This window comes from Fusarium odoratissimum (genome assembly GCF_000260195.1).
Source record: "Fusarium odoratissimum NRRL 54006 unplaced genomic scaffold supercont1.7, whole genome shotgun sequence".
NCBI classification, from domain to species: domain Eukaryota; kingdom Fungi; phylum Ascomycota; class Sordariomycetes; order Hypocreales; family Nectriaceae; genus Fusarium; species Fusarium odoratissimum.
In genome coordinates this window covers 66355-94111 of record NW_022158693.1, presented here as the reverse complement: position 1 = coordinate 94111, position 27757 = coordinate 66355, and the positions used below count along the sequence as shown (strand labels likewise).

The 27757-nt window shown below is 48.6% G+C and overlaps 7 protein-coding genes across 8 annotated transcripts; 1 reads left to right on the top strand and 6 right to left on the bottom strand.

Annotated features, from left to right (window-relative positions):
- Nucleotides 1-7227: 7227 nt before the first annotated feature.
- On the bottom strand, nucleotides 7228-9625 carry FOIG_05297 (uncharacterized protein). Of its 2 annotated transcripts, XM_031203847.1 has the most exons (5): nucleotides 8934-9625; nucleotides 8578-8858; nucleotides 8317-8516; nucleotides 7686-8257; nucleotides 7228-7634 (listed from the first exon to the last, which is right to left on the bottom strand). In XM_031203847.1, exons 1-5 carry the CDS (start codon nucleotides 9283-9285, stop codon nucleotides 7462-7464), a joined length of 1578 nt encoding a protein of 525 aa, XP_031065676.1. In that variant the 5' UTR covers nucleotides 9286-9625; the 3' UTR covers nucleotides 7228-7461. The 2 variants fall into 2 exon arrangements, with proteins under 2 accessions (XP_031065676.1, XP_031065677.1); XM_031203848.1 differs by having other exon boundaries at nucleotides 8578-9625.
- A 638-nt stretch (nucleotides 9626-10263) lies between these two features.
- On the bottom strand, nucleotides 10264-11735 carry FOIG_05296 (uncharacterized protein). The gene has a single exon (XM_031203846.1). It carries the CDS (start codon nucleotides 11178-11180, stop codon nucleotides 10740-10742), a length of 441 nt encoding a protein of 146 aa, XP_031065675.1. The 5' UTR covers nucleotides 11181-11735; the 3' UTR covers nucleotides 10264-10739.
- Nucleotides 11736-14811: 3076 nt separating this feature from the next.
- On the bottom strand, nucleotides 14812-16566 carry FOIG_05295 (uncharacterized protein). Its single transcript, XM_031203845.1, has 3 exons — nucleotides 16207-16566; nucleotides 16099-16157; nucleotides 14812-16044 (listed from the first exon to the last, which is right to left on the bottom strand). Exons 1-3 carry the CDS (start codon nucleotides 16534-16536, stop codon nucleotides 14862-14864), a joined length of 1572 nt encoding a protein of 523 aa, XP_031065674.1. The 5' UTR covers nucleotides 16537-16566; the 3' UTR covers nucleotides 14812-14861.
- A 1241-nt stretch (nucleotides 16567-17807) lies between these two features.
- FOIG_05294 (uncharacterized protein) lies at nucleotides 17808-18017 on the top strand (the record flags this gene model as incomplete). Its single annotated transcript, XM_031203844.1, has 1 exon — nucleotides 17808-18017. The coding sequence occupies one exon, from the start codon at nucleotides 17808-17810 to the stop codon at nucleotides 18015-18017; it is 210 nt and encodes a 69-aa protein (XP_031065673.1).
- Nucleotides 18018-18411: 394 nt separating this feature from the next.
- Nucleotides 18412-20967, bottom strand: FOIG_05293 (uncharacterized protein). The gene is made up of 2 exons (XM_031203843.1): nucleotides 20561-20967; nucleotides 18412-20504 (listed from the first exon to the last, which is right to left on the bottom strand). Exons 1-2 carry the CDS (start codon nucleotides 20944-20946, stop codon nucleotides 18620-18622), a joined length of 2271 nt encoding a protein of 756 aa, XP_031065672.1. The 5' UTR covers nucleotides 20947-20967; the 3' UTR covers nucleotides 18412-18619.
- Nucleotides 20968-23585: 2618 nt separating this feature from the next.
- On the bottom strand, nucleotides 23586-24869 carry FOIG_05292 (uncharacterized protein). Its single transcript, XM_031203842.1, has one exon. The coding sequence runs from the start codon at nucleotides 24505-24507 to the stop codon at nucleotides 23959-23961; it is 549 nt and encodes a 182-aa protein (XP_031065671.1). The 5' UTR covers nucleotides 24508-24869; the 3' UTR covers nucleotides 23586-23958.
- Nucleotides 24870-25531: 662 nt separating this feature from the next.
- Nucleotides 25532-27076, bottom strand: FOIG_05291 (uncharacterized protein; the record flags this gene model as incomplete). Its single annotated transcript, XM_031203841.1, has 1 exon — nucleotides 25532-27076. The coding sequence occupies one exon, from the start codon at nucleotides 27074-27076 to the stop codon at nucleotides 25532-25534; it is 1545 nt and encodes a 514-aa protein (XP_031065670.1).
- Nucleotides 27077-27757: the final 681 nt, after the last annotated feature.

Here is a 27757-nt window from a genome sequence, read left to right as displayed (position 1 = left end):
CTTCGCCACCCATGAATCTAGACGCCTGCCGCTGTCCAGGAAGCAGATATCCGTGATTAATTGTCTCGTCTACAAGAACTAAACTGAATATGCAACTATCTCCAGCCCCTTGGGTATCAGAACATCCTCCATCCAGTGGTTAGGTGGGTCAAGGGTTCTCTTGGTCTGTGTTTATGGTGTTAACAGGACCCACGGGCCAAGAAAGCACAACCTCAATGATCTGATTGAGGGTATACCAAGTAAAACCTCCTCCTCTTTTCATCTCATCATGCCATGCCGAGGCCGTCATTTTGGTGTTTTGCATGATAGCCAAGCCTCGTGGGTCATAATCGTTCATCTTTTGCCATTCTTCAACACTTTGAGGGGATCTTCAAAGGGGTCCAGCCCCAAATGATGTCTGCTACCCTGATCGTCGGCATCCCGCCATGATAATGCCACAAAAGCAGAACTGTGTGAGTGGATATACATATGTACCAAAAACCATTCCCGTACATTACAGTGATCTTCGTTGCAGTGTTCCTCGTGTACGCCCTCACCCTCACGGCTGGGAATAAGGGCAGACCCTTTATGTGGCGATAAAAACAAGGCAGGAAACGGGACCCTTCATACATTACACCTACGTAGAGAAGAACCCCCGTAGGAGAAAAAGGGTTCTGTCCAAATCGAGTTTACTTTCTCTCCGCTGCTCACCGACGTTACCATGGGAGAATGATGGCCGCCTCAAAATGATACGCCATATACGCAGCCACATCCGCAATCAGAAGGATGAGAAGTGAAATGCATCAGCGACACTACAGCGCAACTCGTTCGAGGAGAAGGGGGAGATGAGAGGGCAGGTCTAACGATGATGACGCTGCGAGGCATGTTAATTGCGTGGTATTGCGTATGCTCTTGCTGCAAGTCACCTCGTTTCTGAGAGTCATAACGCATATCTAGGCTCTTATCACTTGCTCCCTCCGCTGCGTCTCGTTATCTGCCGAGCATCTGGGGAGACTTTGACGAGATGGAATTGGTCCAACACGAATGCGGGGAACGTTTTCGTGTTTCTCTGTGATCTGCAACTCATCTTCATCATTCAAGCCAATATCCCCAGACGCCGTTCGTCTCGTCTTATCGGTACGACTTGCGGAGTCGCACAAAACACTGTCACCGTATAATTAGTGAACTCCCAAGTACCGTGAAGCAATTGGAGGAGCGGGTTTTAGCTAAACGCTACGATGTGCCCTTAAGCTTTACCGGATCTTCCGCCCCGGAGGCGCTACCTGTCGGAGTGGGGTGATGCCGATTGAGCCCAGCTTACCATCGAGCGAGATGCTAGGTAGCAAGAAGAGATGCCTGCCGTGGTTTTCGTTCCACCAAGTCAATATTGGTGATGGCTCATTCTTGGACTCTTTTTCCTTTCGGGTGTCATCATCCAGAGACCTAACCAGAAGCTGCACGTCACCCTACCTTACGCTATCTTGGAGCTCTCTCTGCGCGTCTTGACAAAACGAGCATCGTTTCTCCAACCCCGCGCGAACCCCCTCTTTACAAGACCAAGCAAGCCATGGCATGTTTCTGCTAACGCACTATCGATGACTTTCCATTGTAACCGCATCTGGATGAACAAGAAAGACTACTGTAGGGTCATGTTACTTTGCACATGATGTGCCATTTCTCTCTCGGCCGACATCAAGAACCCGATATCCACGTGATGGCATTTCCAAGACGTGATTTATCGGACGTTTCGGAACCTGATATGATGATATGGGAAAGTTTGCTCCCCCTGGTAAATTGCTTTGCTTGGTATATTTCCATCGTGATGCGGCATGATCTGAGTATGACAGCTTTTGATACTCAAGACCAAACATCGACTCATGGTGCGGGGAAGCTATTCATAGGGGCAGGTAGTCCATTCTAGACCTCTACGAGCAACTCAGCTGCCAAGGCTCATCCAGGGTCTTTATCAAGCATAATATCACTGATTTAGAAGTCGGTAATTACTCAATTGGTCACTATTCGAGCTCTGTCAGAATTAAACACTTCCATAGAGAGCTTCCTACATCAAGAGCTGTAACTATGAACAGAGCACACAAATGCTCCCCCTCTCCGCTCCCCCTCCCTGGAACCCCCCCTCGCCCGTTATCATGGCTCGCTAAGCAACGGCCCCCCTCCTCCACACCACCTTGAATGAGATCCTGGCTGTCTGGCTGCCAACCAGGTAGGGGCATCACAAGCAGAAACCGGGACCTCAACACCAACACCACGAGTTTGGCAAAAATACCACTGCCCTGTTGGTGTCTCGAGACTGCTTTCGACTGGTTTAATATCCCCGCTGATCGACCCTTGTCGCGTCCCCCTTGTGCAGTCGGTCAGATAAGGCCGGTGAATCGTGCTCTTTATGCGTGTCTTGTATCGATGCTAAGCAGGTGCTGGGTTTCAAAGATGCCTTGAAAGACTGGCGTATAGGCTTGTATTTCGCATGAGTCGTTGAAGCTCCTTCATAACGGGGCATGTCACATTGAGAACCCACAGTATTTCACAGAGGCGCCGTCCGAAAGGGCACTTTTGAACGCCCACCGATGGATACGTTTACTGAATTCGAACAGCTTCAAACCTCCCAAGGCAGCCACCAAGCCCCGAGATGGTTGCCCACCACTTGAGGCTCGGCCCTCTGATCAGCAAAACTTGTTCAGTTATGGATAGTGTACCTCTCTTCTTGTCCAGGCACAGGGACTTGGTTCCCGACTTTGGTGTTTTATTCCTGGTATTCCCCGACACCAACTCAACAGAATTATGCTCGCCTCGCCTCATTCTCTTTCTGGCTTCCCCAGACCTGGTCCCCCCGTGCTCCCACGGGGTAAGGAAAACTCAGACTATACTTCAATGTAGTTTTGAAAAGTGACTGCTTTATGACGTATTCTGCACAGATGCTGTGATCACCACCATCGAGGTCTAGTATGCAAATCGTGCAAATAGTCGGATCAGGTGGAGTTGCTCGACTGGGTGTGCACGGTCTCTGCTTCCAAGCAATTTCAACGCCAAGCATTTGTTTTAACAATCGATGAGAGAGTAACGAGGAAGCGGAAAAGGCTGACTGATCCTAGAGGCTGGAACTAGGCTAGCACAAGCAAGGGAGCCTGGTTGGTGCCGGAGGATCGCACAAAGAGCCTCTCTCGATGTTCCATTTATCTCGCTACGGTACGATGGAGACATAGAGTAGAATCCACTTTCCGCCCCCTGTGAATGAGCCGCAGCTTTACTATCACATCAATGGTATGGGAAATAGGAGTCAGAGTCAAATAACTAACCGCCATGACATACATGTCTCCGCTATGGAAGAGCCCTCTCATCTCCCTTTTCAAACCTGGCGAGGTTCAAAACGGCTTAATACACAAGTGGACTCCCCCGTGAGTAGCAATATCCCTCATCCTTATCCCTTTTCGCTCAAGGACTGCTACGTAATTGTTGCTATTCGTAAAAATGAATGTTGAATATTTCACGCACTGGCACTATATGGAGCAGAGATGTGATTGAATTCCACTTATTTCTGTTGGCAAAGGCGCCTCGCCTCGCACCCCGCCATCCTTCCCCTCAATATCCAATGTGTGGACGCGGAGTTGAAGGTCCAAAGTTTGAAGTGGTGGCATACAGCATCACATCGTGCCAAAAAAGCCACCACCCGAAATCTGAGCTCGCTTCTCCGCCACACACCAATAACACACAGATGTCTACGCTATTCCAAAGTAAACGGCCGCCTCACTTGTTAGAAACTGTCACTGCTACTGTAACCTCTTCACCGCCTCAGCCATGCATCTCTGTTCTGCGTCCTCATGAGTCGCCCGCATTGCATTCTCTTACTGTAGGTACAGTGACCTACAGTACACACTACCGTACACTGCGCTTGCAGGGAGAAACTGCCCCCCGAGACAGGCGTGTCCCGCATTGTCTTGCAATATCGTGCATCTACCGTATGTCAAATGACTGGCCGTGCTGACTTGCTCTGCCGTAAAGGGTTCCCCTCCTCGGAGGTGTTGCCCTCAGCTGCGGAGCTTATCTATCCCTTTGAACTCTACGTGCTGCTGTAGGGTAGTACTGTCGCGAAGTGCACGGTAGACATTAGGGTAGCAATATTGAATATTGAGATCTCACATACATAAACGACTTCTGTGCTGTAACGACAGCTTGTGTCATGTGCCAGAGCATATGACACGTCTGCTCTTCCCCGGATGCCCCAGACTCCGTAACTTCCCCATCTGAGCGTTCGACGCTCGGTCAAGAAGGGAGGCGCTAGTCGGCGTTGAAACTGTACGGTATTATCTTACCAAGTTCTAGATCTGCCCTCATTACACCCACTGACAACGGCCCGGGCCATTCTGACTCCTCACAGAGGCGGCTGCGAGTATCAATTCAATGGCGACTGTTGTGCCACTCTGACAGCTAACCGTGAGGCGATGCTGAGGCTCGACTGGACGAGAGTTTTGGTGGCGGCTGATGATACTTTCCGTGGAGAATGCCATTTCTCGTGTTTTCTTGTGTTATCTCTACGTATAGATAAGGGTTCTGCTTAGTCTACCTTCCTGTCGGAATGTGTATTTGTGGCCAAAAATCCTGGTTTTGATATGTTGGTGTTCAGCTGCAGTTCGTTTATGTTCCCCAGATTTCGGTAGTATCGGCTCGTTGTTACCCCTACAGTACAAAGACCTTGCCATATCTTTTCCCTGATTCGGCCAACAATTGGGAAGCATCCATCACGAAAACCCGATGTTGCGTTCCAATATCTGTAAGCATGGCGTGGGTTGCACCGACACGAGGGCTAGAAACGGCTTTTTCCGTCTCAGGTAACCCAATCTGCATAAGAACACTTCATCAACGCTTTCAAAAAGGAGCGTCAGGAACGTATATAACTTTGGGTGGCACAAAATATGCACGGCAACAATCCCCTTCAGTTTTTGACCGGTTGAGTTCCACGGCTTTTGGGATGATATGGTGATTTGCTGGAGGGGAGAGCTGACGCTGATTTCAAAGGATATCACCTGTTCTTTTTTCTGTAAGGAGCGACACATCCTACGGACTACTAACGAGAGGCGAGGGAGACCTACTTAACTCCGTTTGAAAGTGATATGATTGCTGGGGAAGTAACATGATTGTGCCATGCCGCTGTACATATCTCGGGAGTGCACGACAGTGGCTAAAGACAACAATTAAGAGGCTCGTGAATGACTACTGTGTAACGAACTAATACTAACTGAATAACTCTAGAACGTAGTAACGTTGTCCTGTCACATGAGAGAATAGTTCTTTGAAAGCTCGGCAACAGTACCCTGGGAGTTGTCAGTTCGAGTGACACTTGGCAACACAAGCAAAAGAGCTCATTTGCACGATCGACAATAGTGTTGGTAGACTTCTGATGGGTCAGAGATGGAGACACTCATTGCTATGGACGCATGATCGACATGTGACGGATGATAAGCTCCGGAGAACTTCTAGCCGTGAGTCACGATCAGTCATTGCCAGAACGAACTGGACAGGGATCTTAACAATGCTCTGGGAAACAGCAAGGACAGAGGTGGTAGATCAGATCCCGGGTTTCATGATATCGCAAGAAATAAGAGTGTTGAATCCATGATACATGGAGGACCTGTGGGGTGCCTGAGGCTGTTTGATATTGGTCTAGGTGGTCACGACAAAGCAGAATTTCAACGAAAACAGGCCTCAAACCCCTCCAATAACAGTAGCATATGGGAATGTTAGCTAGCTTAGGGGAACATTCTAGGTAGCTAAACCATATTGATTTGGTCTCTTCCTTCTGTAAAGCGCTAAGGGCTTGATGGATATAAGCTTCATTGGTCACCGTGGAAGCTTTTGGGTAGAAGCTCGTATTGTGAAAAGGAATACCGTATTTCTGACATCTGTGTTGGACGCCTAAAGTTTAACCTTATGGCCAGAAAAAGCTTCTACAGCTGAAAGCATGCTGACGATGTGACTGTCGAAGTCGTAGACTGGCTGTTCGTGATTTTCTATCGTGAAAGCTACGTATTTGAGACACTGGTTTTGATTGGAGACCACCATCATGGTTGAATGGAAAGGTAGGAAGGGCGTGACTGCGTTATGGTTCGTCTTGTTTCAGAGAAATCGTTTCTTGAACCATTTGCTTGATCGTAGTTCGATATCCTCCTAGACAGGTATACAGCCAATACGCACGAGTTTGGACAATTACCAACTCTAAAATAGAACTTTGCCTGGAATATAATATGCGAAGACGTGATATTATCTAGAAACTGGAGAGTTGAGCCCATCCGCGAGTGTAGCTGGTTGATGAAGCTCAAGGGCAGCTACATGAACATTATCAATCACTCTGCTTCGTAGTCATTTCGCAAGCTAGGAAGGAACACCAGCAATTTTAAAATAGTCTGAAGATGAAGAGAGGAAATTCCATGACCGAAACCACCATTGAGATATCCAAGGATGTCTTTGAGGAAGTCTAGTTCCGAGAGTGAGTGCTGGCAAGGTAGAAGCTGTACACTCTTGATTCTATATAAAATGGACTGCAAGACTAGCAATTAACAATAGTCCATAGACAATAGAGATATTAGTTAGCCTTGAATGACATACGTAATAATATTCTTGCTCGATGAATTGCCTCTGTATTGTGAACTCAGATGTCAACGTCGATACGTTGAGTATGAACCATGTGGCTCCAGCATGACACCTACAGTCGAGCATTCTTAGTATTTGTAACTTCGAATTATATGTAGATCACGCTTAGACGTTATACTCATGTCCGTATCCTTTTTATAAAAAAATGAGAAATCATTTTGCTCCAGATTCTGCACATATCCCATGCTTGAAGTGGATGTTCGCGTGACCATAGCTTCATCTTTGAGCATACCACTCCTCAATAAGATCCTCAGATAACTTGAAGAGGTCCAAAGAGACCGAGAGAATGCTTAACCTTAAGTGGGAGAGTTTGAGCAACAGGATGAGAATGAAGATACACCTTATAGGCATCCTGGGAGGCAGTCGACCAGCGCGCATGACTCAATCGAAGGGTCTGGCTCAAGAACAATGCATGGAGCATCGACTATACATTGCATCAAGACTGCCCATGCCAGTCGCAAGGCGTTACCCACTCCCGCTCCACGCGGCCTCCCATATTTCCGACACGACAGCTCGTCTGTCAAGCATGCAGCGGGCGGCTGCACAAGACTACGAGCCACAAGATCTACTATAATTGAACAATGTAATGAGACAATCACGTTGAAGCTTAACAATATTGAATTATGGATATCTTCTAGCTAATACCAAGAGCATCACAGGCCTTGAGTACAGGCCGGGCGGGGTATCAAGCACATCGCGCTGGCAAGCATAGGCACGAATTAAACTGTCGCACATATATACTGACTGATATTGATATGAAATGTCAAACGAAGCGAAGCGCACTGCACTGTCAAGCATCTAGATCCTGCTTGCTTCAACAGCTTAGTCCTCGTGGGTAGGAGGACCAGCATAGTTCTTGTGACCCCAGACCCAGTACCAGATACCAGAAACCATGCAAGCAAAGACGAAGACGACGGGGGCGTAGTTGACGGTTTCGGCGGTAACGGGGATGGCGGAGGGCATGCAGAAGAGGGGCATAGCCAACAGAGACCAGGCTAATAACGAGTTAGCAAGACATATCACGATAGAGGAGCTAGAGTACATACCGAGAGCGATCCAGTTGGCGACAGCACCAAACTTTCCGAGGTAGAACTGGCCAGTCTTGACCTGCTTGCGACCAGTAGCAAGACTGATAGCAATAGGAGTGGCGTAAGAAGCAGTCAAGCAAATGACACCGACACCGGAGAAAGCGTTGAAAGCGGCGGAGGATCCGAAGTAGATAACACCGAGGATGATCTCAATAACCATGCAAAGCATCATAGCATTCAGGGGAACATCGAGAGAGGTGTTGACCTTGGACCACATCCTGGCACCGGGAATGGCACCATCACGAGCGAAAGCCCAAGCGCATCGAGAACTGGCAGTTGTGCAGCCAATACCGCAAATAATGGCGAGAACGATGAGAGGAATGAGAAGACCGAAGGCACCGCCGGAGCTGCCAACAGCGCTCTTGATGATGAGAGGCACGGGCTGGGCGGAGACGATGACGTCCTGGATCTCGGGCATGACGAACATGAGAGGGATGAGGAAGAGAAGACCGGCGAAGGTGTTGATGAAGATGGTAGCGACCATGGCCTTGGGGACCTGGACCTGAGGGTTCTGAACCTCCTCGCACATGCTATACCATGTTAGTACAGCTGTTCTGAGGTTTAGTTAGTTGGTAGACTGAGGACTCACGAGATAATCATTCCAGTAGAAGAAGTAGCATAAGCAGCGTGGAGGAGACCGACGCAGAAAGACCATCCCTTGGGCCAGCCGGAGTTGTCCTCGAAGTGTGTGAAGACCCAGTTGGCATCACGACGTCCGTTCTTAGCAATAGCAAGGATAGTGGCAATGATAGCGATGAGACCAGCGAAGGTCCAGAAGATAGCGGCGGTCTTTAAGCAGAGTATCAGCAACCATCACGTCCACAAGAGGAGGAAAGGAGGGCAAGCATACATCAATCCAGGGAAGCCACTTGTTACCGAGCGCAGAGACAGCATTGCACAGGAGAGTCAGGCCAAGGAAGACAAGGAAGACCTGGTAAGGCTCTCCAGACATGACACCAACGCCAGGGCTCTTCTCGAAGACATTGACACAGCCGACGATGAAGAGGGCGGTACCGAAGTTCACGGCGAGAGTGATGGTGATGTTTCCAACGATATAGAGCCAGCCACAAATCCAGCTAGCAATGCGACGCCATCGAGGAGGAGAAAGCATAAAGGCCTGGTAGTAAACACCTGTAGTATCACGCGATCAGTTACATGCTTTTTTTCACAGTGGGACGCGAGCAAATGGGAGGAATCTGTTTTTACCTCCAGCGGTAGGATAGACACTGGTGATTTCACCGAGAGAGCAAGCAACACAGACAATGATGAGGGAGACGGCGAGCCAGCCCCAGATGACGTTGACGGGACCGCCTCCAATCAGAGGATAAACCAGGGTCGTAGCGAGACCGTAGGGAATGGATGCGAGGACGAAGGACATGAAGGCGACCTGGAAGGTAGAGCGGTTACGCGACAGCTCAGCCTTGTAGCCGAGGTTCTCGAGGAGCTGATCAGCACCCTCAGTGTTTCCGAGCGAGGCCTTTGAGCCTCGACGAGGCTTCTGCTCTGCGACGGGGTCCATGACTCCAGTGCTTGTGCTGGCCGAGTCGTGTTTAGACATAATCGGGAGGGAGGGAGGATAAGACAACTACAACAGCAACAGTGTTGTAGAGGGGGGTGAGAGAGGAGGTGAGAGAGGAAAAAGAGAGTGACACGCGATACGAGGCGTGGGAATGTGAGGGGATTTAAAAAGAAAGGAATTGAATCTGGGGAAGAGTGACCATTGAAGAGATTTGGAGTAGACCGAACCTAGACAAGCACAAGCAAGGCATGGGAGGGAGAGTGGGAAAACGCTAAATTATCTACTGTTGCTGCGGGAGTGGGTTCTCCATGTGCGTGGGTGCGTGGTGGCAATCAATAGCCATGGGGCAGGGATCAAGCCAACGTCTGAAAGAGGAAAAGGTGAAAATGATTGAGACGTGAGAGAACCCACACGATGGAAAGCCAAGGGTCAGGCCTAGATACGGGCCAAGGTACAGGGGGGGGGGTCGAGTGACTGATTACAGTGACTGACTGTTACTGATGCTGTTAGTGAGTACAATGCTTACCCTCACTTCTAATGCAACGACTGCACTCTGCATCACCAGTAAAGATGACAGCTCCCCTTAACAAACGCCTTGCAACGCCATCACCAACTCTCCCACCGAGCCAACCTTGAGTGCCCTCCCTATGATAGGCCAAGCGCGGGGCTGAAGCAAAAAAAGCGACTCATTCAACGACCGGGGAAACACGATACGATAGGCTTGAAGCCGAACCCCCTACGTCATGCTAGTGGGCTGCACAAGACGGACAAGCCGACACAAGGTTTCGGCGTCGACAGCTCAAACTGGAAGGAGATTAGCTCTGACAGAGTAAAATACCGCGTTTCATAGGTCGAATCTCAAAGTGCCAATTACTGAGCCAAGCTTTCAGCCGTGGGTTCATTTGGCCTACCTGTTAGCTAAACTGATGGTAGGTGGTGGTTGGCTGGTAGGTTTCACCCGAGGACTGATACAGATATTGGCAGACATGTGCAGAGCTTTGACGGTCGAAGAGGTTGCTTGTGAAACAGGCAGATCATGCACATTCACCTTAAATTCACCCATCATATCTATCAAACCCCGAATGCCGGGATTGAATTGAATTGAATGCATCCCTCCCAATCTTGAACTTTACCTAATCTGGTGAATATCCAGTATGTGATCGTCAGGGTATCAGCACCCGCGCGCCCGGCAATCCTGGCATCTAACGTGGTTGAAGGATTGATAGCCTTGGCTAGTTATCACAAAGTTTGGGGTATTGAGCTTGGGAAACCGGTTCTATCGTAAACATCGTTACCCCTCGTTCCTTGGATGCGCCTTATTCCTATCTAAGAAGTCCGGCGACATTTCCGTGATAGATAATGAACTGCCGTCTATCTCCAGCACGCACGTGACCGGTTCGTCCAAGATAACGAGCCGTAAACGCTGTATATCATGATATGTACGGGCAAGATATGTATGTAGATACGACATCGTGAAGCTATCGTCGCGTATCTCAACCCCGACCTCCGTTGTAATCAGCACCGCCAGCCTTCCTCAACCTCACAACGATATCCCCCTCATCCAACTCGGACCGATCCCCCGTGGTGACCGCGATGCTATGATGCGAGAGCTGCCTCTTGACGTCGCCGCTCTCGATGCTGACGCGTGCTTTGCGCATGACCTTTGTGTTCTCTCCGATCCAGACGACCAGCGCAAACTTGACACGCTTGCTCTCCTTGTCGTTGGCGTACTCGACGCGTACGTAGCCGTACTGCACCTGCCCGTCGTCCAGCTCCTTGACCATCTCGGCCAGACCGCCTGTTCCCGTCTTGGTGAGGCTCAGCTTGTTCCCCACGGCCGACGCGTACGAGATGAGCAGCCAGTTTGTCTCATCTTTGTCTGAGCGCACGGCGTCGTAGGCTGCGCTGACTTCTGGTGCGTCGAGACCCGACATTATGATATGTGTGTATAATTCGTCGCAGATATAGAGATTGGATCGGTCGGTGCGCTTTCGAATCAGATTGTAGAGGGTAGGCTCGGCGCGAAGGAATAAACTGGGCCTGGGTACGTAGTGTGTGTGCGAGATCAACCAACAAAAGCTCTGTATCGGAAGACGGCAGAGGAATAGAGGAAGGGTTCAAGCTTGGATCAGGCCTCAAAAGACAAGACAAACTCAGGAGTTCAGGGGCCCTCTCTGTGCCTTGCCTCTGCGATTTCTCCCCCCTGCACCAAAAAAAGCCATGGCTCTTCTGGGAAAAGCTCGGCTATGTACGGAACACACTCTAGAAGCCCGCTGATCCATATTTTGTGCATTTGACGCTAGAAGAGAAACGGAACAACTCCGTTCTGTTGGTCTCACGCCAAGAATTTTGGTAGTCCAGGATTCGGACACGGTCTCTTCGTAAAAGGAGCTTGGTCGCTTGCCTCGTGAAAGAACACCGTGAGGGAAACGTTGCAGCTTCAGCTCAGGGGCTGATCCGGCTCCTCTTACCGGAGACCCGTTTTCTCGTCTAACCTCCACGATATAATCGTCGGAATATTAATATTTGCTTTTGTTGTACGTAAAAAGCGCGGGTTAACAACAGATTAACTTCTTCCCCTCCCCCGTGGGACACTAGGAAGATTCATCTAGCGACGATGGTAGGGCTTGGTGTGTTTTGAGGGGTTCAAGATGACACCAGACACTGCAACATTTGCTCAAATACCATTTACTCGCCTGCTTTTTGCATAATTCCTGATGTCTCAAGCTAATACTGCGATAATCACCCAAGGAACCAATAACATACTCCAGTCAATTCTCCAACGACGATCCAATTCCTCAAGACAATCAACACGGCAATAATCACTGAAAGAACAGCACAATCGGGCCGAGACGGTAACACTTGCGGGGGCTGCTTACGGTGCTCCAGCGCTGTAAGAAATGGAAATCCACCGTCGCCCGCCGTTTCACTCGGAAAACTGAAGTGTGCTGTAGCGAGGGGAGGCCTTGTAAGTGGATAGCGGACATGGATCCCATGGTCCAGTGAAATTGTTTTATAGATTCTGGACTTGATAACTTTTCGTAATGAGAAAGAGGGAAAATGTCTCAATTAATGGGACTCGATGAACAGAAAAGAAAACGTCAGAATACGGGCGCATCGAGATTGTAATTTAATTGTCCGTAAAAAATTGAAGATCTCGGGTTTATCGCTGTACAGAGTAAACTCAATCAGGCTCTGGTCAGCTTCTGCAAGTAATTTTTTTTTTCTACTTTTGAAGAAGAATTCTAGACTCTTTCTTTTTTACAAGGGTATTTTAATATTACCTGTCATATCGAGCTTGATCCCCCGAATTACGGAAATTGAGCGACCATTAAATCCCGATAAAAACGGACAGTCCAATAATTGACCATTAGTTACCTTGCAGCCTTGATATCCCGTCTTTCTCGGTAGCCAGAAGAACAATAGTGTCTTTTACTAGCAGGCTCTGGGGTGGCAATGCGTCGTATGATGTGCTTGCGAACCAACGCATTATAGCTGAGCGATGCCCTTGTCTTTGCTGTGTTGGTTTGGACGCATGAAATGAACATACGACTACGGTGAACTGGAAACTAGCCTGCGACGGTCTCGGGATCGGGAGGTTGCTTCCGCGTGAAGCTTGTTCGTATATTTGTTGCCACTGGTGGCATGGATGGTTGCGTTGGTTGACTTGTTGAAACATTCGGATGTTAACGACTGGCCTTTGACGACTTGAAGTCTCCGATTGAACCTTCATATGCTTTCAAACTTCTGCAAGCACGCGGCAGTAAGCACTAAGCTGCACGGCGCTTGAAGGACCCCTGAGGGCAATGGCCCTTATGCTTGGACAATCACATGCTGGGTATTTAAGCTTAAACACGTGTGCAAGGTTGACTTGCATTACTTCATCCTCGGCCTAAGCAAGTCCCTCAAGACCTTCAATATGCGTAGAGACAAACACAGGAACCTAACATTAAATGGATTCGTATGTTCTTGGCGATATGATGTATCATGAACAGATCTCGGCATTGAAGGACTGCGAAAGATGAGACAAGCTACTTTGGTAACTACTCGCTCCTTCGCCCCTGGGGCAAGAAAGCTTTGTGAAAGTTTTCTAGAAGTAAGACAAGGGGGCTTTCTATTTTTAAAATGGAACCAATGTCTTCCGTAGGGCGTTGAAACAAAGTATCATGGTCGAAGCGTGATAAAGCTTGCATTTAGCCCCTAATGTCTCGAGCAGAGTCTTGGGCGTTTCAGGGCACTCGTTGAAGCATTGGGCAATCTGGACAGAAGTGAACTGTTGCAAACATCACGGATCATTTGACTGAGTGAGTGTCTTTGAGAGAAAGAGCATCGTGTTGTGTCAAGTTGTCCGGCACGGGCTGCTTGTTATGCACCCATTTCGATTTAGCTGAGTATTAACATCTTTCGACTAACAGACAAAACTTGAACTCTAAGATCTGGAGTAAACTAAGTAAGGGATAAGTCGAGAAGCATATTATAAGTGAAATAATTTTTATAAAATCCCTATTATAAATAAGCAGAGATAGCATATTTCTAAGGTTTATCGAAAGCAGTCATCTGACCAAATAGTTCAGCCATACACCAAAACGGCCTCATCTTGAGATAAGTGCATGCCTGGGAATTAATTTTCACTATTTTGAAACCTAAGAGCTGAGCAAGATCTGTGAAAGGTGTGCTGTTGTGTATCAGGCACCTGCTGAACAGTTTCAAGCAGCCTTCAACATCCCCCATTGGAACCTCGAGGTAACAACAGATATGATCCTGATCCTTTATGGCACCTGGGTCATAAGAGAAGCTGTATAATAAAAAGTTCATAAAGAGATAGCTCTTCAAAATCCTTTCTTGCATTGTTTGAGAGAGAACCCTTACCATCACAAAACACAACGATAAAGGAGGTAGGCCAGCTTTTCAATGCTGGATCATGAAGAACATGTTGTTTAAATAAGTTTTTCATTGATTTTCTGTTTTTTGGCAGTTACCCTCCGAAGCCAGCCTGGAGATCTTTCAATTGCTGGGGTTTGAAACCGATGGGGGCGACTCCTTCTACTGAAGTTGATATGTCGATTCCACCGAACAATGATTTGAGTTACAATGAGTAGTTTATATGCATAAAAAGACTATTATGGGCTGAAAGCCGATATGTTAGGGTCTAGTCGCTTTAGAGAAGCTGTATCCTTCCGACGTCAATGCGTGAACCCAAACAGCTCTTGTTCCTGCAATGTCCAAACCATCCAATGCTCTGAAACCAGCTAACGCTCTTATGTATGCGGATCTTTCGTGAAAGTCGTCTTTTCTGTTTTGATCATTTAACCTCAAGTTTGTAGAATCAACGTGACTTAGCCGATATGCTAGCGGGCGTTACACTTGGACCTGGTTGAATTAAGCTTATTTCTTAGCCGACCAGTCTCACAAGTTTCATCTAATAGAGTTCATGTAGCGAATTGCTTCTTTGGGAAGGAGCATAGATGTTAGCATCCTTTGTAGACATGCCGTGGTTTATGTTCATCATGGCAATGGCTTCCATCTGATGATGTCCATACTGGAAATTTGTTATGCCTAATCATGTCGAGGGTATATGTTGAATTTCATTATCTACATAGAACTTCAAGGTGCTTCTACTGGTTGACCTTTGAAACCACTGGGTCAGCCGTCTTCTCTCCGCCTCCTCCCTCTCGGTCACTTGCCCCATCGACAATACTTCCAGAGCTTTCCTCATCAGACACTCTCGAGTCGATCGCAGTACCCTCATAACCACCCTTAACAAGCTGAGAATTCCTTCGAGCCCACCATAGCAAGCCAAGCTGGACAAAAACCGATGCAAAAGACATCGCTGTGGCCAGTGGAAATCCAATAGGATATTGTGGCGCGTCTGCAACTCTGAAAGCACGAAGTGGAATCGTTGCATGGCCGATATACACAATCATAACTGTGATCGCAACGACAATTGCTCTCGCTTCGGGCTCCTTTCTCATAAGTTCAGCAAACCACGCCATCAGTGAAGGAGCTCCGGCGTTGGCAGCATAGGTCATGAAGTAGAATGCCATAACGACCTTCTGATCTGAAGGCCAGGCACAAAGCACGCAAAGCAGGACACCAAATGAGAATGTAGATCCAGTACTGATCTGCCATCTCCAATGTTTCCAGTCCGACAAGCCGTTCAAAATAAGATTGGAAACAATCTGAAGAGCATAACCGCCCAGGGGGAGGACATTGACCTGGTATGTGCTATACATACGATTACCAGCCGCGTCCTTGAGACTCTCGATGTAAAGAACAAAGTACGAAGTGGCGCGGTGAGCCCAGGCATTCAAGGCAAAAGCAACGAGGAAGAAGTACGTCACAGGATGGACGATCAACTTGCGCAACTTCTGCTTCAAGACAGCCGGAGGGATAAGTTTCGACGTATTTGCGCCAAAGCCCTCCATTCGCTCACGAGATAACTTCTTCTCATCCTCTGTCAACCACTTCGCACGCGTGTACGCAGGCGTATCAGGAATGATGAAGAAGCCAACAATTCCCTGAGCGATGGTAATAACACCTGAAACAATGAAAAGCCACTGCCATCCAGCTATTCCATGAGCGCCGTTTAGGTTACGGTACAGAGCTGCTTGGAGGGCACCGAGGAACATGGCTCCTGCGACGTCGGAAACATTGAAGCAGGCGATTCGGAAGGCGAGCTCTTTGGGTGTGTACCAGTTGAAGATGAGGGAGACGACACTGGGCCAGAAGACGGCTGAGAAGAGACCGAGGAAGAAGCGGAGGGCGTAGACGGTTGTTGCGTTTTGGGCTTTGCAGGTGCTGTTATCTGTGTAAGTAAACCATGAAAGACCACGCTGGGGCATGGAGACTTACACTATGACAAAGAGACCCCAGATGATCTCGCAAGTTGGTAGAAACAGAGATGGACGAACCTGGTTTCGAATTAGTATGACCCATAGGCACCAAGATTGTCCAACTCACCCTCGTCTGAGCCAATTGTCCAGGAACAAGTCCAATGGCATATCCAATAGAGAAATAGGTGTTGAAAAAGACCAACTCATTGCCGTACAGACTCAAAGCTTCTCGCATTCCAGAAACATATGCTTGTGTAGTCGCAGACTGATCCATCTCCTTCATGATGCCAGCAATGAAAGTCCATGTCAGGAGAAGACAATCAAGCTTGAGAATCAAGACATGTCTAGGATTGCGGAAATAGGGAATCGCTTTGGAGATATGCTTAAAGATGCCCGTTTGAGGGGGATATGTTACAGTCTCAGCTGTATCTGTCCGTTGAGCAGTGACAGTCGCCATTATTACAGCTATCTCTCAAGAGAAATGAGTATACGCTGAGAACAAACAATGCGAAGATCCATTTATGAAAAGACGGCTCAGGATTATATACATATCAACCATCACGACCCTGTCTTCACCTCATCCCCAACCCGACAAACCATGACAGATGTGAAACTCCAGATAGGAATTTAGCGGGTCAATCCAGCATCTGCAGTTCTCGCGTCATTCGCCGCCCAAAGAACGACATTCTCCCAAACGGGCGATATCTGTCGGCCAAGCCCCGACGCTTGCAGGTTAAGCTTATATCTTTATCACCGCCGATTATGTGCTTTATTATCATCGCATCGAGTGCGACTGTCTGCTCAGATCTATACCTTTTTCAAGGGGGAATCTGCTGGTGGAGGCGGACCGATCGCGAATGTATCAGCTTGACAGGGAAAATTAACGGATCTGGTAATTCTGCCATATCGCGTGTTTATCTCTTACAAGTGGGGGGACATGGTGTAGGCGAAAATTATTGCCAAGAACAGGCATATCGCTTGATATTGCAAGACTCTTCATGGCTTTTGTAGATAGACTCGCGTCCGAATAACAAAGCTGATAAAAGCCAGCTGGATCCAAAGCACTTCAAGTTGGCATGAGCAATGTAGGAATTTGAAACCACTATAATCGAGGCAACGGCTGATTTGGTCCAGTATCAGGTCATCGAGACTATTACCATTCAAGGGTGTAGAGCATCATCGATACCAGAATAACAAGGCAAAAGTGCAAACTCTTGTTGTTGGCTTGAATCTTCATGCGTAGTCATCGATGTAAAATGGAGAAATAACTCACCGTATATCCAAGAAGAATATTTTGAGGCCACCCAGAACGTACACTCGCATCTCATAGGTAGCCTACTTGCACTTTGCAACACCACTCCAAAGAATCACGCCTATAAAACCTCGCCCATTAGAAGGTGCAGCTGCAATAATTACGCCACAACATAGACTGACACGCCCGATTGCCGTGTGTAGCTTTAGCTTTCCTGGGCATCTGTCGCTGCAGGGCGATCTTCCCTCTCATGCCAATGTCTATAAAGCGCGGCTCTTCTTCCTAGCATATCTGAAAGAATATCCAATATCAACCAGCTCTTCTGTAGGTTTACCATTGTCAAAGCATTACTTGCAGCAGTCAAAGCGAATTCAATCTGCCAAGATACGAGTCTATCTCTCCTGCTAAATCTCTATGTATATCCCCTTGCATTATGCCTTGAAGAAATATGACTAGCTGAGAGTAGCCACGTTAAGATGTCTTCAGAGTGGAAGCCTGATTACCGGAAGGAGGATGACGGTGCTCCAGTCTACGATCAAAAGGAGGAACAGCCTGGTCCAGCATATGAGGATAACTCTGCTAAAGTTGTATTTGAGGGAGGCAGCGATTCTGGAAGTGGCTGGAATACTGATGAAGCAAATGAGAGCCTGTCTGATAACTTATCTTCTAGTGGATCTTCGTCTTAGTTGAGGAGCTTGGAAGTCTGAGTGACTAATATATAAATATTTCTGTATATAGAGTAACGGTTGAGAAGAAACACTGCTGTTACGTATGTATTAGGAGTGAGTTTAGCGCAGTGATAAATGGACTTTATGGTTGTTAGGGCCATATAATCAGAAACTGTATTCTTGTCTTGTTGTGAGATGGACGTGGCTTATAATACCCCCTGCAACGAAAGGCACATTCTTTATGTGTTTTAAGCTCCGTCATGTGCGCCGTGTTGACTGAGATATCAGCAATGCGAGAGTCAGATGAAACAGAGCATGCCAAGCACATCATCCGAAATCATCCAGTGCCAAAGAAGCAACTCAGCAATATGATTGTCAAAAGCATCACAGTCACAGTTCCCAGTAATCATAGTTGAAAGCAAAAAGAGCGTCATTATTAGTTGACTACAGATAGGTTATTCCCAAAAACCCCAGTAGAATTGAAACTGCATTAAGTCTAACTACAAAGTCAGTGGCACAAGACAATGCCACCATTTGTATTGCGGATCTTCCCAAAGAGAAAACCAGAAAGGAAGGCAAACGTTCAAGATCAGAAACTCAACTCAAGCTGTATAAGTCGCTTAGAGAAGAGCGGCAACAGCGGCGAGGAGAGCAAGGGCGCTGACGGCCTGCTTGCCAGCGCTGCTGACAATGACGGGGACACAGTGGTCACCCTCGCAGCTGGAGCCGCTCTCGCCCTTGGATCCAGAGCCCTCGGAGCCGCTCTCGCCCTTGGAGCCGGAACCCTCGGAGCCACTCTCGCCCTTGGAGCCGGAACCCTCAGAGCCGGAGCTGCCCTTGGAGCCAGAGCCCTCAGAGCCGGAGCCACCGTTGCCTCCGTTTCCACCGTTACCTCCGTTTCCGCCATTGCCACCGTTACCGCCTTTACCGCCTTTACCGCCGTTGCCACCCTTGGAGCCACCACCGTTGGTAGGGCAGGTATCCTTGGTGCAGCTGGGGACCTCGGCCTCCTTGCACTCAGCGGGGGTACCCCAGGAGTTCTCCCAAGGCTTGTAGACGACATCACCGTGCTCGCAGACATCGCAGTCAGCGGGAACGAAGAAGTTCTTCTGGTTGTACCAGTCGTGGCACTCCTCAGGCTTGTAGACGGTGAGACCGTGGCAGCTGCCGTTGGAGCAGTACTTGGGGACGTACTGAGAGCCACCCTGGCAATCGCAAGCCTCAGAGATGTAGACGAGCTCACCGTCGCACTCATCACCAGGGTAAGAAACGAAGATGTAGACAACCTTGGAGCCGTTGTCGTTCTCGGGGTAGCACTTGCCGTTGGAGCAGACGTAGATGGCAGTGACGGTCTGGGTCTCAGTGGCAGTGGCATCGGAGATGGTGGTGGTGAAGGTGGTGGTCAGGGTAGACTGGTCAGTGACAGTAGCAGTGAGGACATCGGTGATGGTGACATCAGGGCCGTTGACAGCGACGTAGACAGTGAGGCGGATGGTGTTGGGGATAGCCTGGCGGGCCTGGATGCGGCTGCGGCGAGCAAGAGGAGCATCACCACCACAGAACTCAGAGTCGTCACCGGGGCACTCGATGTCACACTGGTCGGTGTCGACACGGCTGGTGTTGTCAGCGTCGATCTCGTCACCGCAGTAGCAGTCCTCATCGTGAACACCGAAGTAAGCACGGCCCTCGCAGAGGCTGGCGCAGAGGTTGAGGTCCATGGAGCCGGAAGACTGGGCAAGCTCAAAGGTAGGGAAGCCAGCGGTTGAGCCGACACAGCCAAACAGAACAAAGTCGCCGATGGAGCCGGGGAAGCCAGCAACAGATGTAGCAGAAGAAGTAGGAGCAGTGGTCTCAGTACCGGTAGGCTGGATAGTCTCGCCCTCAGAGTTGGTGGTAGCACCCTCGGAGTTGGTAGCAGCAGTCTCAGTCTCGGTGCCAGTCTGGGTGCCAGTAGGGAAGACAGTCTCGCCCTCGCTGTTGGTGGTGGCACCCTCAGAGTTGGTAGCAGCAGTCTCAGTCTCGGTACCAGTAGGCTCGATGGTCTCGCCCTCGGAGTTGGTAGTAGCGCCCTCGGAGTTGGTGTTGGTAGGCTCAGCAGTGCCAGTGGTGTCGGCGCCAGTAGTACCGCTGCCGTTGCCGCCACCGTTACCGGCACCAGGGTTGCTGGAACCAGGGGGGCCGACAGCAAGATCAGAGACTTCGAGGCGGGAAGAGGTAGCACCGCAAGACTGAACAAACTCGACATTGGGGGGGCTACCAGTGGAAGGGGTGCTATCAGAAGACTTGGAGCCAGAGCCGGTGGAGAGACCCTCAGAGAAGACGCTCACACCGTCAACAGTGACATCAAGGCTGCAGTCGGTCTCAGCACGCTTCTGGGTCTCAATGAGCTCGACGAGGATCTCGAAGAGAATGATGAACAAGTTTCCAGTGGGGAAGCTGCTGAAGATGTCGTCGGGAATACCAATGGAGAAGGAAGCAATGCCAAAGGGACCAGCGAGCAGGGAACTATCGGCTGATTAGAGTTTGGGACTAGGACGCGGGCCGTTTGGGAGTAGACTTACATAGCGATGCTTCCATCAGGGCGAGTGACGAACGACGCACCGGGTCCCAGGTTAGCACTGCCGAGATCGACAGGCTGAGCAGCCTCAGCAGAGCCGGTGGGGGCGACCTCAGAGGTGGTAGTAGCGGACTCAGTAGCAGGGATACTGGAGTTGGTGAATCGCTGACCCATGACGCCCGAGGCCGCAGCCAGGAGCAAACCGGTAGAGAAACGCATGATTAGGTAACTTTTTTGCTGTTGAGCGAATGTATTAAAGAGTGAATGAAAGAATGTGTTCTTTGTTTGTAAACGAATGGACCTGGTCCTCGATGGGAAGATTGGAAGTGAGGATGAGATGAGAATCTTCTGGACAAGAACACCAGCCTCTATATATACAGATTTGCACATCACATCAACAGTACCTATTTGCGCCATATCTTAGTTATTCACCCTTGGGGAATATTGGTCTCCTGCATGCAAACATTCCTCATACACGGTTGCTAGATCCGAAAGCATGCAAGGGCGATACCATCACTCCACCCGGTGTGGACCAAAAGCAGATGGTTGATGAAAATGTCTCACCAGCACAGGCACGATCAACCAGTCTGGACGATAATATTCCATTCTTCAAGGTTTTTGGCTAGCTATTTGCAGACTACTGCTCGAGCTACTTTTTTTTTGCTTTCGTATTTACGGAGTGTGCTTTTGGAGTTGAAGATATGGAAGCGGCCCCCTATGTCTCCCTTGATAAGGCAATTTCACCGACGAATTCCAGCAACGGTTTTCTGTACCTATTCAATAATAAAATAAGCAAAATCTTGGAGTTACCACCAAGTTTTACAGGCGTACGAAGCTTTTGTTGACCAGCCACACCAAGAGTCGTTGCCAAACCACCATAGCAATAAAGTTGTTACCGCACATATCTCCCCCAAGTGATAACAGAGACAAGCCAAGATTTGACAAGAAATGCAACAATACCTTAGTTTAAAGTCAAACAATCCTTTTTCCACTTATCACATTTCCCCATTAATGCCCGTGACAACAGCCTGTACTGAAAACCTCCTCATCTGGTGGCTTCAGCAACAAAATTTCAAAAGGTATGCTCTTGATCTGCGCGGCCCAGACACGGCGTAGGGCCAGAATCAGAATTGTCCAGTAGGGAGAAGAACGAGTGTCACTTTCCTTTCATTGAGACCAGTGGCGAAATCGACTGCACCCATCGCCGGACGAAGCCAGTGGACTGTCAATGTCTGAACCAGTGAGATCTCTGTGCCTTGCATGAGGTCGGACGCGTAAGTGGTAATTTACAGTGTTTCTCCCGCAATTGCTTAGCTATGTGGCTGGAAATTCTTGTGTGTGGTTGATGTTGCACTTTGATCCCGCCGTAAGCCCTTTTGGATGATTATGTTTGAATGGTTGCGGAGATATGGTGTGGTTCAGATTACCGGAAACAAGGAACCAATGCTGGGTCATTTGATCATGTCTTGATCTAGTGTGTTGTCTCCAACGATCGCTGAGTGGATGCGATGAGAGAGCTATCGATCAGATTGATAGCAAGATACTACAGTATCTTACAACGGTTCTTCGACGGATCATCATGCTAAACAAAACAACAGGCCCAAGCTTCATCATTGACTCCGGCTGGTGACATACATCCAGATCCCAATGTGCAGATTACATGGCATTGTATGTCACTGATGCAAGGGCAAATCGTCTTGCCCGTGGTTATTGACGGGAATCTACCCTACACTATTTCAAGAAAACTGCAAGAGTGACAGCGCTTATCCTTAGCGTTTGAACTAAACGGCAGCCCAGCTGAGCGCCGTTTGCGGTTCGACGTTTGGTGGAGCGTTGGAAAGCGTTGGGACTTGTTGTTGCTAGCGCGCCTAATCACGTCAATCACTTGATGTAAGGTTTGTTATCACGGTAATATTCGGTTCCGAAAGTTTATTGCACTGCGGAATTGAACCCAATAATGTGATATGATGATTGCTCGAGTGGTGATGCTTGGCACTGCCATTATTCATCCCCTCTAGGCGGCCGCTCAGCAACCAATTCGTATAGCAAACAGAGGAATGAGCAAAGAGTATGCAGTGAATTACCCGACATCGAACCCGCAAAATCCCCCTCCCTAACCCCAGTCCCCTCCAGCCTTGTAGGGTACCTAGCGCTGTACTCCCACGGAGATCAAACAAATCCGCAGTGAATATTCCCCTGCATCGACAGCCCTGGAGACGACATTTCTTGCGACCTTGCCAAGATGGAATGCAGAATTTGTGTCTCAGGAACAAGCTTTGGCTCCCGAGTCCGAGGCTGAGAAGGATAATTGGCGAAGAACAGAGATGTGAGACACTGCAAGGGTGTTGCCTGTGCTACCCCCTTTGTCGAGATGTTGCGATGGAATGTGAAGCGGCGAAGAAAGAGGGGGGGGCGGCCGAGCGATGATCTTTGGAATGGTGTTATGAGAGGTCTATGACGATGGGAATAATTGGATTTGATTTAGGGTGAGTACTGGAAGAATGCTGAAATAGGAGAAGGAGGCTCTAACACTTACTGAGTCATTGTTAGATTGCCTGGCCTTCGCTTGTTGCCAGTGTATTGATACAGCTAATACTGTTGCTAATCGCGACGAAATGAATATTGGTCAGTTGTTTTGTCGGACATTTTTGCAGTCCAAAAAAAAAAGCTACGAATAACCGTGTTATGATAATTAACATGACGCCTTCTAGCTCACCGGGGCAATAACTCGAAGTATCTGTTGAGCTGCTATGACTACTTGATCGAGATTGCTTCGAAATGTCGTGGTTACCCTGTACTCCAACTGGTGTGACATTGTCTTGGAAGCGCGGATATCCGGCAAAAGACTCGTGTCGATGACGGAAGTAAATCGCAATTCACTCTTCAAAACGATCCTCCAAATGAAGCATTTGTGGGCAAGATTACCTCCAAAAGCGGTGGTATGTTGTGAGCGTGAATCCTCGTATTTTCCTTTACCGACCCGTCTTCCCGGATCATCGCAAACGGCCTCGTGCAATTGACTTTTGGACCGTTTTCCTTGGCAAGCCATTTCCAGTCGACACATGGTTTACACATGATTTAATGACGTCGCACGACGTTACACGGCCTTCCATTCATCGATCACGATTAATTAAGTCCGTCCCTCGCTTATAAGTGGAGGCAGCGACGCTTGCACGAGTCACGATAATGGGGTAAACAAACTGGGGGAGCCATTTGTATATCAAGAGATCGACTGCCAATTAAAGTATACATTTCCATTTTCCAAACACATAAAACCAATTATGATATCCATCAATATTTTACGCACCGCCCAAATGCTAGATGCACGCAAACATTATTTGAACCGTTCCAAATTATCGACATAGAATGACCGAGCAAACATCTAATGGTAGCTTGAGCTGCTTACAGCTGGAAAGCACCAGCGGCCATGGATGAGAAGAGCAGAGCACCAATGGCAAGGCCAAGGGTGTTGATGCTAGACTTGGGAGCGAAGCCAGCAGCGGCGTTTCCACTCTCAGTAGAAGTCTCAGAGCTAGAAGAGCTAGTACCAGTGCTGGTAGAGGTACCAGAAGCAGTACCAGTAGAGCTCTTGTCATCATCATCCTTGTCATCGTCGCCGGAGATGACGCTAGCCTGAGCGGTAGCGGGGACGTCGGCGTCCTTTGTCTTTGTAGTCTTCTTGCTTCCGCTGCAGAAGACGTCGGCGTCGGGGGCGCCGTTGGAGAAGAGGCACTTTGCGAGCTCGCCGATGGTCTGGTCGAGGGCGACGCAGTAGAGGCCGCAGCCGTTGTAGTAGCTCACGATCTTGGCGTCACCGCAGCACTTCTGCATGATCTCGGTGTGGTTGTCCTTGAAGGGCATGGCGCAGGTGTTGTCCTGGTTGGGGGTGTCATAGAGGTTTGTGCAGGCCGTGGGGACGGCGCTGGCGGTGCTGAGAGTGGTGGAAGACATGATGACGGTTTGTGTTTAAAAAGTGTATTAAAACTTTCAAGATAGCGATTGTAGTTGAAGAAGGACGAAAAAGAATTAACGAATGTTGGTGATGGAGATGATGGAGGAACAAAAAAGTTACGCGTCGGCTGAGGGATGGGCTTAGCACGGGATGGGCAGACGGGTCAGTTTTTGTCTCTGCTAGGCTCGCATTAAGGGGTTAATCCGGGGTTCTTGGCCTATCAGCAGCGCCACTCCAAATTTAGCAGCATGAGCTAAGGCTCGTATCATGGCAAGGATGTGGAGGTGAGAGGATCCAGTTGCTAGGCAACTTGGGTAAGGATCAGAGGCAGGTTTTTTGAGGATGGACACTACGTAAGCGGAGGAAATCTTTGTGAAGACCTTCCGATGGAAAGTTATAGACGGAGTTGAGCTTGAAATAGTAGTAAAGCTTGTGACTCTGGTGATGGTAGACGGCTGAGGCAGCTGAAAATCGCAAATTGGTATGATGTAAGTGGACCACTTCCCGCTCTTGGCGTACGGAGATCAGATCAGTTCGGAAATTGGCTGTCAAGGCTGCATCCTGCACAGACGTTGGAAAAGTCAACTTGGAAGCCTGATGGAAGCCTGACAGTGTCTTTGACGTAACGCCATATTGAATACAGTGACATGCTTGGTGTAACCTTACCGAAGCATCGCGAAAGTTGAACCAAGAACCGGATAACTGATGGTGACCGAGGGAGCTATTGGAAGCGTGGAGATTGCGATCGCTTACCTTTCAAACATGGTGAAACTGCTAGCCTTCTATAAGCGATGCTTATATCATGTGACAATGGTGAACAGGATTGGCAGTACAGCCTGATCGATCTTTGGCTTTGCGAGTTATACTTCGATCAAGAAATATTATTGCATGCTTCGTTAGCTGTATGGTAATAGCTATGCATGGTCACATGCTCGAACCAGTAGACTAGTCAAGGATGCCTTATAGTCTGGATAAAATTCATTCTATGGATAGGTAGCAAACTCCACGAGTGTCATCTCGTTACTATAGCTGTGAGGAGGAACTGTATGATGCGACTTCTGTCATCGCCATTTCATCTGCTAGCATCTTCTCCTTCTCATCCGCCAACCAAGCAGGGTTTGTCTCAAATCTAGGATCCAGCCAAAAACAAGCTTCATCTCCATCTTTTAGCATCTTCCGAATAGGTTTCGCTCTGACATGTCCCCCGATATAAAACAGTGCCCAACGAACAGCACCAAAAACAGAGACAAAACTATAGAGCTGCTTGTAAATAGGATAAGTAGCGATGGTGACAAGTCCAATACGCATATCAGGACGGTGCCAACAGCTGATATAGTTGTAGAGAAGGGGAGGGAGACAAGCGACAAAGGCAAGACTGAAGAAGAAGATCCAGTATTCCTTGTGCGCGCCGAGAGCGACCAGGACGGGAATGCGGACCCAATCAATAACTAGACAGGCCAGAATGTAAAGGAAGAGACCCTTTTGCATAAGAATGCCCTGAATAGTTCGCTGACCGTTCATGCGAAACAGGTGACGCATTATCTTCCAGATCAGACTATGCCTTCCCATTTCCCATGACTTGATCCTCTGCTTGCACCAGTTCAGCCCCGGGCCAAGCACAGTCGCTGGAACTTCAGTCGCGAGCGTAACCTGGGCATCAAAAGCAATACCCTTGCCAAGACGCATGATAGAAAACCCAGCATTCGCGTCTTCCGCAATAAAATCCATAGGATGATATTTCGAAAGGAGCTCAACGAATACATCGCGATCAACAAACCACCCAGCGCCGTGAGGAAAGTTGACACCGCATGTACGATTCTCAGCGAGTTTGACAAGACCAGCCATGCGGTACTCGCAGTCTTGCCAAGAGACCATACCAAGGGGTGTGTTACCATCTGCATCGGTGCCTGCTAAGGGAAAAGCAACGGCTCTTAAGTGGTCGTTCATGAGATGAATAGGATGGCGATAGTTCTCTGGAAGAGAGACATCATCGTCTGTTGTCAAGATGTACTTGTAGTCCTTAGCTGCTAGGGAACCGACGAGTTGAGCTGCGTTCTTTGAACCGATGGGGGACCAGATGTAGACGAGGTCAGGGTGAAGATTCTTGAGCCAGTATCGGAAGGAGAGATCTTGTGGATATCGAGATCTACCGTTATCGATAATGAAGATGTCTTGGGGTCTGAAATGGGGATATGCGGATTCGATCACCTTTCGTAAGGCTTCGCGATCTGAGTTGTGACAGGGAATCACAAAGGCAGTTTCCCAAATCCCCGTAGTAGTCACCGCCACACCACGCTCCAGATCATCCGGACTCTTCTCGCTGATAACTCCCTCAGTAACGTGCGACGGAGTTGTCTTGGGCGGGTTATATGGCGGAACCCTCGCAATAGACAAGATTATAAGAAACATAAGTGGTTCAAGAGTAAGAACAATTACAAGAACAGGTAGCATGTAACTCCGAGTTTGAGCAATGGCCTTTCCCATCCAACCGGTAAACCAGTTCGATATAACAAGCGCAGCAACGCAAGACATGACGAAAGCAAGTGCGGCGCCTTTCTTGAGAGTCATGGGGTAGATATACTCTTTGGGGTTGATAAGCTCCCAGAGGGCATTGGGGGAGAACTGATTGTTCAGTGAGCTCCATAATCTTGTCCATAGTGATGGCTTTTTGGTAGACTGGGGAGATGATTCAGGGCGAAGAAGGTTTTTGGCAGGTCTCTCGTCGGACAAGCTGCTTAGAGATGTCTGTGAGGGAGAGGAAGGACCATAGATGCCAACTTTGCGGGCACTTCGGTCTGAGGATATGGCTGGCGGGGGGGTAGATATTGGACTGATGGAGGGACTTGATGGGGGAGTTGCAAAAGGGTTATCCAGAGAGAGGTTAGAAGGGCTAATGGGAAGTGCTGAACGAGTTTGATCGGGGTAAAGGTCTGGGACTGAAGAATCTAGCCTCGCGTGGCAGGGGAGAGACAGATCCTCACATGAAGGATCTTCATTACTCCAAAAAGGATTATTACTTTTAGCAGCCATCTAAACAAACAGAATTATTACGTATGACTGTAAAGAAGGTAGGCAAGGAGAGGGTAAAACTAGACAGAGAAAAGAGGAAGAAAAGAATAACTAGCGGAAAGAGAGTGACGTGACCGATTATTTACCCAAGAGCTTGAAGAACTTGTAAATTATTCCTACACCAAGACTACCTAATAACTAAACGAAGTAGAAAATATCCACCTCAGCGATATTTGTAAA